The following is an 11,249-nucleotide window of genomic DNA, read 5'->3' as shown; positions in this document are numbered from 1 at the left end:
TGATCTATTCGTTCAAACTCGCCTAAGTCTATTATGTAGATGAGAATCATTTGGCCCGTAAGAACAGGCCCGATTCGGTAACCTGTTGGAGAAGTTTGTCAGATTGAAGCCTGGTTGGCCCGATAATGAAGATATGACAACTTAGGCTATTTTGGTAACTAATCTTTGTGAATAAGAGAATATTGAGAGCATTTATTCAAACACCTTGTGTGCGCTCTTTTTGTTATTCTTTGTAAACTTCTTTTGGCATAAATCGCTTCCGATCTACAAATTGGTGCATCGGATGCATTTGGTGCGATGGTCATGGGCTTTGAACTGTGGCCCGTGACATTCTCCCCCACCCATTCTTGCAACCCCCTTGTTGCGACTTCTGAATAGCACTGACTTGACTCGTCTCGATCTCGTCTCAACGCATTAGCTTTTCCCTTCCTTTGAGACTTTTGCCTCAGCTTATGTTGTTTCTTAACTCAAACCGTCCTACTTGTTGCATTTACTCTGGTCAACTGTCCCACTTGCATCACTTCTTTACCCTTGAAGTCCGATGCATCACCCACCTCTCCCATAGGTGGAAGCCTTGTCGATGACTCGACCAACTCCGACACTTCACTCAAATTGAGCCTAATTTGTCCCAGATTCACTGTTTTCATTACAACTTTTTCCTCTAAGTTTGATGACAAACTCACATCTTCCTTGGGTGGAAGCCCCTCCGATGACTCACCAAGCTCAGGCGTTGCCTTTCCTTTGACTATGGCCTACTTTGGATAGTTTCGCAACTCATGCAGACCACGACACAGAAAGCATTTTACTCGCTTCTTTTTACTCCTCTTTGCCCTCTTGACTTCGGCTTTTCCCTTGCTCGAACCAAGCTTCTTGGGCTCTCTACTCTATCGTCCCCTTCGATGACAAACTTCTTCAGACACTTCTTTAACTTGTGCTGACTATGACACAAGAAGCACTCCACTGGCTTCTTCTCGCTTTTGGCCTCATTGGCTTTGACACCCATTGCACTCGAACCAAGTCCCAAGGCTTTACCCATCGACTTCTCTTTCTTAGAAAGCGCGAATTTCTTCGGACATTTTTTCAATATATATAGACCATCACAGAGAAAGCATTTCAACTTGTCCCTTTTTCTGTTGGGTTTCTTCTTCCCAACTCGTGGTTTCCTATTACCACTATTGTGGTCGTTGACATTACCATCAACAATATCTTCCTTATGATCATTTTCACATGCGCCCCTTTCCTTGGACTTGGAAGACCCAAGCTTGACTTTCCCTAGACCAAGCTTGACCACGGACTCAACTACCATAATAGATTCCGATGGACACCTCTTTGTTCTACCTCCTATGTAACCCACAGCTTCAATTTATTCCAAAAAGCAAACAATGCTTCTTTTTTAGCCACATCTGAAACTTAGAGCATGAGTTCCTTAAACTCTCGAACATACCCCCGTACTGTGCCCCGTTGCGTTATCCCTTGCAACTTTGCCCAAACTTCTTCCTTGGCAAACTCTGGGTAAAACTGTCCATTCAACTCACATTGAAACTCTTGCCACGTCTCAATCTTACATTGCCTTTTATTTGTAGTCCTGCCTCGCCACCAGAAAAACACAATATCAGTAAGAAACATTGAAGCAGTATCTACCTTAACTGCATCATCCACGATGCCTTTAGCACGGAAGTAGTTTTCCATCCTTCACAAGAAATTATCTACATCGCGTGCAGACATTGTCTCCACAAACTCTTTCAGCTTCGGGACATCCTCATTACTGAGTGTTGCACTTGACACTCCTTTCCCCACGGCTGCTCTGCACAAGGCCAACTCTCCCTCGAGCTCCTCTATTCTTGTGCTCAAAGCCATTGTCATGGCCATTGTTTCCTTCTTCAAAGCCATCACCATGGCCTCGAGAGCATTGTTCCTCTCTGTTAGCTTCTTCCTTTGGGAATCTAGCAAGTCTTGCATGGTATCCCTATTGGAAGTGAGACACATGGGCACAAAGTCCCTGGACTACTCCCTCAAGTCATCAATGCTTTCCCCAAGCGCATTGTTTGACTCTTTCGCGTCCTCTATTGACTTTTCAAGTTTAGCCACGTGTTCCTCAACAGCCGACAGCATCTCCCTCAAAGACTTTTTGGCCCACCTTAGTTCGAACTCTTCTTTCGACATCCCAAGGTGCATTCGAACCAATAACTCAGATACCACTTGTCACGGGGCTCGATCTTTCATCTCACGATCCATGCGGCCTTAGGCGATCTGTTCGTCGAAACTCACCTAAGTCAGCCTTTACTCAAGTAAAGATTCCTTAAGAACTCCTCCAAGGCACCAATTTGTACAGCGGAAGCGATTTATGCCAAAAGAACCTTACAAAGAACAACAAAAAGAGCGCACACAAGGTGTTTGAGTAAATGCTCTTAATATTCTCTTATTCACAAAGAATAATAAAGCAATGAATAGAGTGTACAAATGAGAGGGAAGCTCTCTATTTATAGTTTAGCTCTCCTAAAATCAACGGTCAAGATACATTTACATCGACGGACGAGATTAACTATATTCCTTAAATCATGGAATTTACAAGATATGCCATGTCAAATCTAATCTAATCTTTACAAGATATGATTCTATCAATCTTCTAAGATTAGTTACCAAAATAGCCTAAGTTGCTATATCTTGATTATCGGGCCAACCAAGCTTCAATCTAACAGGCTTCTCCAATAGGTTACCGAATCGGGCCAGTTCTTGCTAGCCAAATGATTCCCATCTACACAATAGACCTCCATCAGATGCATTTTGTGTGATGGTCACGGGCTTTGAACTGCGGCCCATGATATAAAGATGTTGGAGACTGGTCACTCGTCATGGGATTTACCCGATAAATTGAAATTTGTTCAACTGTTGAAGCTGAGCTATGGGGAGCATACGATAGATTATGACAAGCTTAGAATAATGGAGTAAGGAAGGTGATTCTTGAGTTTGATAGTTTATAGGTTGTTCATATGTTGTTGAATCCTATGTCAGAGATTCCACGTTTTGCAATAGCTCGAGATGTCAACTATTTTATATAAAATCAATGCGAAGTGAAGATACAACATGTTGACAATGAAGGAAAAAAAGCAACAAATGTATTAGCTAGACATGCCCTTGGTAAGGCGATAGGATCCTACAGTTTCTTGCAACCACCTGGTTATGTTTTAAATCTTATTCATGATTATTTAGAGGGTTTGACAAGGCAGTTATTTGAATGTAAAAGTTCATTTTGTTTTTTTTTTACCAAAAAATATATTATTTGGTATTTGAGCTTTGCTTTAATGTTTAATTTTGTATTTAAGTTTTTTTAGTTTCTTTTTTCCTGAATGAAGTACTTAAGTTTGGTTTAATGTTGAACCTAGTATTTGAATTTTTTTATCCTAATTAAGTACTATTGAGGGGGTCGACTATTTCGAGAGAAGCCTTCCAAGTGTCATCTACAAGACAGTCGATTGGACATTTAACAATGTCAATATTGTCCCCATGGTTGGGGTTTTGTCTCCCTCTTTGATCGAAAGCCTAGTAAGATTTATAAGGGAAAGCGACTCGGTTAGTGGTGATATGACTTACAAGACTTGGAGGAGATGTCAATATAGTGTGTGGTTGATTTTGTAATCACCTACATGTGAGGTAACTCAAACCACCAACCTACCTAAGGGATATAAACCACATACTTGCAAGTATGGTACCATTTGAGCTACATGAACCGTACATGGCTCTCAACAAATAAGGGAGACAAAACCTCGACACGAGTAATACCTTGGCATTGTTGGAGACTCGACTGGTTGCTCGATGGACAATACTTCAAAAAATTCTCCCGAATGAATCGACCCCCTCAACTAGTACCTATGTCTTTTTTACTAAAGCATGTATGTCAAACATTTATTGGGCCAATTGATATCATTCGGTTTGGTACCAAATTGAACACTAACACCAAATCTAAATGCAAATTTGGGACAAATAAAACTCAAGTACCAAATGATATATTAACTTTTTAGTTAAAAAATAATAATTTAAAAAACAATCCAACCAAATGACTAAATAATTAATGATCTATATTTTTTAATAGGTTAAAATATGTCATACGTCCTTGTACTTTTTAAAATTTTAGAATTTAGTCATGTACTTTTATTTTAGGAATTTAGTTTCGAAAAAATTAGGCATATTTTAAAAAGTAGGGTTTTAGGTCAATTCATTTGAAATTTAGGGAAATAGGTTGATTTTGGGATATGTGGCAAAAAAGTTCTAGCAGGAAGCATTTTCGAGTGACATAAGAGGAGAGAGAGGGAAAACGCCCTCTCTCCTGCCATGTCACCCAAATGATTTCTACATTAAACTTAAAAAAATAAAAAAAAATTAATAGTTAGATTGAATTCTGAAAAGCCAAAAATCTCGCGATAAAGTTTTCTGAGAACTCAAATTTTTTTGGATAAAGTATTCTGAAAACCCGATAATCTTAGGATAAAGTTTTTTGAAAACTAGAGAATCCGTATATAAAATTTACGTGCTATCTTTTTGTGGCAGAACAAGAATATTATCTTAAAAACTTTTCAGAAAAACGCTTCTTGTTAGAAACTTTTTTTAACTTGTCATGTTTAATCTTTTTCAACATTTGTTTCATATTATGTGGTATAGTTTCCTATAAAATGAATATTGATAAGGGAAGTTTTCATAGTTAAATTTTGTGCGAAATATTTGCATGTTAAAGAGAATATTGTTAATATTAAAATCAAGTTCAAAATCGACCCAATAAAATAAATTAGTTTTAGTAAGTAAATTTGGTGTTGTTGTTTGAATTTGGTTAATGAGTACATTTTTTTTGTATAATGTTTTAGTTTTAATTTTATATTAAACATGTGAAACATGTTTTTTTTTTAAGATAAGTAGACGAATTAGAGTCATTATTTATTACGACGGTCAAATTTGTGACACCAAAATTAGGATTGTTTTGTATTAGTCCAATCTACAGAATTGAATTCAATCGAAGCATAAAATTAAACGAGCTTCTGTCAAGAATTAGAAGGAAACTCTTGATTTCAAGCCAGAGGAGAAATTAAAGCTTGAAATATAGATATCTAAGGTCAATGAACCCTATTAGATATGATACATTTGAGCTCAAAGGCAACATGAATGTTGAGTTGATGTTTGATATGCATTGCTCAACTAGAAATGTTATATTAGAGTTATATGCTCAGTTTGTCGATGTAGATGAAGGTGGTCCGAGTTCGACAATAGTTCAAGTTCAATTGTTTTTGGAACAAGAAGCAGAAAGTCCAACCACACAGTTGTTCAATGGTTTCACAACATTGTTACAAAGCTCGTATTAGGGAATGCTGAAATCATTACTAGGAAGGCATTCCTCGATTTCAGCCTTCAATTTCAACTTTGGCGTGCAATCGGGGTTAGTTAGTAACTTGAACACAGAGACCCCGGCACGAAATTTTATGAGTACTTTTGATTTCAACTTTAGAACATTGATATTCTATGTTGGAAACACTTATGTGGATATGCCATCAAGTTACACAAGTCGACAATCCATAAGTAATATTGGTTTTAACGTAGGGCTAATGAGAACGGATGATGTTTTTCTTTCTACCTACACCGGTGAAAGGACATTTAATCCTAAACATGAAATCATAATTGGGGTTGATAACTAAAAGAAAGTTGAAACTGATGATAATCCAATCTTGGAGTTCCAGCCAGATGGTTCAAAATTGTATTATTTTCTGAACCAGAGAACGTTCCTACTGAACTAGCAGAGAGTGTTTTTGGCAATGAAGGTCCAGACAATGCTGGAGGAACCCTGTCATAGCCCGAAATAGGGCCTAATCGGAATAGTGGTTTCGTAATCACAAATCCGAAGTGAAATAGTTTAATTTTATAAATTTTTATTAATTACTGATTGATTGAAATATTGTGTGAAAATATGGATAAGAAATTTTAATGATTTAGTGCCTAATTGAATTTTTAGGACTAAATTGAGAAAAGTGCAAAGTGTGTCTAATTAGTGATTAAATGACTTAATTGAATTATTGCATGAAATTGGAAGTGTTTATGTGGCAATTAGACCATAAATTAGTGTTATGGACACAAAAGGGTAATTCTAGAAAAAATATCTAAGTAATGGGTCAAGGGCATTTTTGTCCAAATTGAGAAAAAGACAAAATAAAGGGAAAATAAGTGTCCATCTTCTCCAAAATCAGAAGCTTGCTGCCGAAAGTTTCATGTTACCATAGCTAGGGTTCTTGATTTTTCTAAGCTCAATTGTAAGTGATTTCTTGCCCCGTTTTTAATTATTTTCGTATTTTTATGCTTATTGAAGCTTGAATTTCATGTTTCTACCATTTAATTTAAATGAAATTAAAGTTAAAAAAATTGACTCATTCATGATATAATTGTAATTTGATTAGTGATGTTAGATAATGAATGTTTGAAGTGTTAATTTCAAGTTTTACTAGATGAATTTCAATGAAAATGTTGAAAAAGGGCTAAATTGTGAAAGATGGTAAAGTGTGCATAAAGTTGTGATTTTGTGAAATTGAGGGCTGTTATGAGCATGAAATATGATTTAGTGAAGTTTGAAATTTAAGAATTTAGTGAATTTTATTTTTACGAGCTTAGGGACAAAAGTGAAATTTTTAAAAAGTTTTAGGGAAAAATGTAAATTTGCCAAAATGTTGTGTATGAATGTATTTGAATGAAATGTTGATAAAATGTATTGAATTGTGTTAATATAGATCAAGAAAGACGAAATAGTGGAAGTGATCGGGGAAAAGAGAAAGTTATCGACTAAATTACAAAAATAGTCGTTTTGCATCCGAGGTAAGTTATGTGTAAATAATAGTAATATATTTTTATAAATTGTGAATTATATTGATATGTGAATCAATATTGAATGTGGAAAGAAAATTGTTCATGAATTATTCAAGTGATAAAGTGTTGAAATTAAAGTATTAAGTGTAAATTCCCGGTTGAACTTAGGAATAGAAGTGGATACAAGTGACATGTCACTAGAGACCGATGTTCTGATGTTACAGTGAGTCCCGGGTGCTGGGTGATCTAGCATGTGTTGCAAACACCTGACAGCTTGTGTGAGTAGGCCCGTAGACATTTTCAGTGTTATTGATCAGTGGTAGCTTCGGCTACATCTCAGTGTTAGCTTCGGCTACATTCAGTGGTAGCCGGCTACATATCGATGGTAACCGGCTACATATCGATGGTAACCGGCTACATATCAGTGTGGCACTTATGTGCTAAATCTCTACGTATCCGTGTATATTCCAAGTGTTCAACGGGATTAATAATGAATTAAAGTGAATATGAAATGAAGTGTGTATGCAGGTACAATTGAAAGAATGAGCATATGTGATAAATGTTAAGTGTGAAAATGTATATGCAAGTGAATTGGTAAGATTGTGCATGTGTAAGTGATTGAAATTGCTAAGAAATATTCTGAATAGTTATATGTTAAAAGTGTTAATTATTAAATGAGTACCTATTATTTACATGTAACTTACTAAGCTATTAGTAGCTTACACATTTCTTTTTTTTTCCTTTGTTTTATAGTGATTTGAACTTGATCAAATTGGGGATCGTCGGAGCTCGTATCACACTATCATAATCATCTCGGTATTATGTGCTTTTCAAAATGTTTAAACTATGGCATGTATAGAGTCTTAATCGTTTTGAGTATGTTCATATGATATGGCTAAGAATAGCTATTGAAATGGTTAGTAAATATTATGTTTTGGTATTATGTATGTGTAAATGGTAGCTAATACAAAGAAGCAGTTTCTTTGACAGCAGCAGTGACGTGAATGTGAAAAATCACCATAAATAGTAGAAATGGAATTAGAGAGTGAATTATATATAGAAAAAAAGCTTATCAAGTCTATTTTTACATGAAAGAAACGGTGTAGGCAAGGAAATTCTGTATTTTGAGATATTTAAATTTTAGTGAGACAGGGTCAAAATGGTTTTTGAAGTCCCCTGTTCTGACTTTATAAAATTATTATAAATTGTACAGAAATAATTATAGGTCATAATTTATATGTCTAGATTCCTTAGTGAGTCTATTTTCAAAAGAAATAAACGGTAACCTTATATGAATTCTGTACAATGAGATAATTGATTTTTAGTGCCAAGAGGTCAGATTTGTCGAGCTGTGAAATAGGGGATACTTTAATGAATAAACTGTACTAATTGGATAAGTAAAAAAATTCTGAAAATTTTATGGTAAGTAGGAAAATGAGTCTAGTTTCAGGGAAAATTTACGGATTTAAATTTCGAGTTTTGTAACTTGAGTTATAATTAAATTAGTGATAGTCGCGCAGGTGGACAGTTTTGTTGTGAACAGTGAATTTAATTTTAAAAGCAAATTTTTATGCTCCGAATTGGTAAGTTAAATTGGATGACATCTCGTACTCGATTCCGGCGATGGTCTCGGGTAAGGGGTGTTACATTTAGTGGTATTAGAGCTACGGTTTAGTCGATTCTCGGACTAACGTAGCGAGTGTAATAGACTATCTATACATGCCATAATTGAATAGTGATAGTGTGACGACTCCTGACATCTTAAAATATTTTTTTATATAGTAATGGATTCTAATCGAGATACAGCTGATGATGCTCAAAGTAATGTGCCTGTTGAAAGTCGACCCGAGACTCAGGGTCAAGGAGATGAGGCTAGAGAAGCTTTTCTCTAGATGATGAACAATTGGTACACTGAGTTTGTTAGAACTAATCCTAATGCTCAACCTCCTCCGCCCCCTCCTATTCCTCAAGCTGTTCCCATAGCTCCTGAACAAACTGAAATGTTAAGATTATCAAAGCCTCTAGTGGACAAAATTTGAAAGTATGGAGCCGAAGAGTTCCGAGCTAATGTAAATGATGATCCTGAAAGAGCAGAGTTCTGGCTTGATAATACCATCAGAGTGGTGGATGAATTATCTTGTACTCCAGAAGAAAGTCTCAAATGTGCTATCTCATTGTTGAGAGATTCGGCTTATAATTGGTGGAAAACTTTAGTGTCAGTGGTGCCTAAAGAGAAAGTTACATGGGATTTCTTTCAAGAAGAATTCCGGAAGAAGTATGTAAGTCAGCGTTTCATTGATCAAAAGAGAAAAGAGTTTCTTGAATTGAAACAATGGCGCATGACGGTAGCCGAATATGAACGAGAATTTGTCAAATCAAGCAAGTATTCCCAAGAGTGTGTATCTAATGAAGCTACATTGTGCAAAAGGTTTGAAGATGGATTAAACGAAGATATCCGATTGCTAGTGGGAATTCTTGAAATTAAAGAGTTAGTGGTACTAGTTGAAAGAGCTATCAAGGTTGAAGAATTGAGTAAAGAGAAAAGAAATGTGGAAAGTGAAACAAGAGATGCAAGAAAAAGATCAATGGGCAAGTCATTTCAGTCTCAAGCGAAGAAGTTCAGAGAAATGAATACTCGATCGAATGCTTCTAGTGTGAATTTTCAAAGAGATCGAGGAAGATAATATTCAAGTCCTAAAGCTCAAGCGACTTCTATGGCAAGTGTAGGTAGTGTTAAACCTACTAGACCGGAATGTCAACATTGTGGAAAACGACATTTGGGGGAATGTTATTTAATCAATCGAGCATGTTTTAAATGTGGATCTCAAGATCATTTTGTGAAAGATTGTCCAGAAAGAGAAGAGATAGAAAAGTTCCAGAATGTGAGATCGAGCAGTGTGACTACTAGAGGAAGACCACCGAGAAATGTGGGGACTGGAACTAGTGGTAAAGGTGTAACAAAAGACACGACTGTAAGATCTGAAGTGGGAGCTCCAGCAAGAGCTTATGCCATCCGAGCTAGAGAGGAAGCATCTTCCCCCGATGTGATCACTGGTATATTTTCTCTTTACGACACTAATGTTCTTGCATTGATTGACCATGGTTCTACTCACTCGTATGTATGCATGAATTTAGTGTCTGATAAGAATTTGTGTGTTGAATTGACTGAGTATGTGATTAAAGCGTCGAATCCTTTAGGCAAGCATGTGATAGTTGATAAAATATGCAAAAATTGTCCTTTGGTGATACAAGGTCAGTGTTTCCCTGCCAACTTGATGTTGTTGCCATTTGATGAATTTGATGTTATTTTGGGAATAGATTGGTTGACATTACATCAGGCCAAGATAGATTGTAGTCAGAAAATTCTTGAGTTGAAGTGTAGTAGTGGTAAAGTTCTTCGGGTTGAAACAGATAAGTCAAATGTGATGCCAATTGTTATTTCTGCCATGTCTACTCAGAAATGTTTGAAAAATGGTTGTGAAGCATATCTTGCTTATATGTTGAATACAAAAGTGTCTGAAACAAAGATCGAATCAGTGCCAGTGGTATGTGAATATTCAGATGTGTTCCCAGAAGAGTTGCCAGGTTTGCCTTTGATTAGAGAAGTAGAGTTTGGTATTGAAGTAATGCCAGGTACTACTCCAATATCGATTGTTCCCTATAGAATGGCACCAACTGAACTAAAAGAGTTAAAAGTGCAATTACAAGAGTTGATAGATAAAGGATTCGTAAGACCAAGTTACTCTCCGTGGGGTGCTCCTATGCTATTTGTGAAGAAAAAGGATGGGACATTGAGATTGTGTATTGATTATCGTCAACTTAACAAAGTGACAGTGAAGAATAAGTATCCATTGCCCCGAATAGATGACTTGTTTGATCAGTTAAAGGATGCCACAGTGTTTTCCAAGATTGATTTGAGATTCGGATATTACCAATTGAGGGTTAAAGAGTCAGATGTGCCAAAGGCTGCTTTCAGAACCCGGTATGGTCACTATGAGTTTTTTGTAATGCCTTTTGGTTTGACTAATGCTTCAGCTATTTTTATGGATTTGATGAATCAGATTTTTCGGCCCTATTTGGATAAATTTGTGGTGGTGTTTATAGATGATATTCTTATTTATTCCCGAAGTGAAGCTGAGCATGCCGAACATTTAAGAATTGTGCTACAGACCCTGCGAGAAAAGAAATTGTTTGCTAAATTTAGCAAGAGTGAATTTTGGCTCAGTGAAGTTAGATTTTTGGGACATATTGTCTCGGGAGATGGTATCCGAGTGGATCCAAATAAGATATCGGCAATAGTTGAATGGAAGCCTCCAAGAAATGTATCTGAAGTTAGGAGTTTTCTGGGCTTAGCCGGATATTACCGTCGATTCGTAGAAGGTTTTTCGATGATAGCTTCACCAATGACAAAATTG

At 36.4% G+C, this 11,249-nt stretch overlaps 1 protein-coding gene across 1 annotated transcript; it reads left to right on the top strand.

Annotated features, from left to right (window-relative positions):
* The first annotated feature begins 8,618 nt into the window (after positions 1-8,618).
* Positions 8,619-9,518, top strand: LOC105793071 (uncharacterized). The gene is made up of 2 exons (XM_012622009.1): positions 8,619-8,705; positions 8,877-9,518. The coding sequence occupies exons 1-2, from the start codon at positions 8,619-8,621 to the stop codon at positions 9,516-9,518; spliced, it is 729 nt and encodes a 242-aa protein (XP_012477463.1).
* The last annotated feature ends 1,731 nt before the right edge of the window (positions 9,519-11,249 follow it).

Source organism: Gossypium raimondii, chromosome 8, assembly GCF_025698545.1.
Source record: "Gossypium raimondii isolate GPD5lz chromosome 8, ASM2569854v1, whole genome shotgun sequence".
Lineage (NCBI taxonomy): Eukaryota > Viridiplantae > Streptophyta > Magnoliopsida > Malvales > Malvaceae > Gossypium > Gossypium raimondii.
Note: the sequence above shows the minus strand (reverse complement) of the source record. Positions and strands in the feature narration are given on the sequence as shown.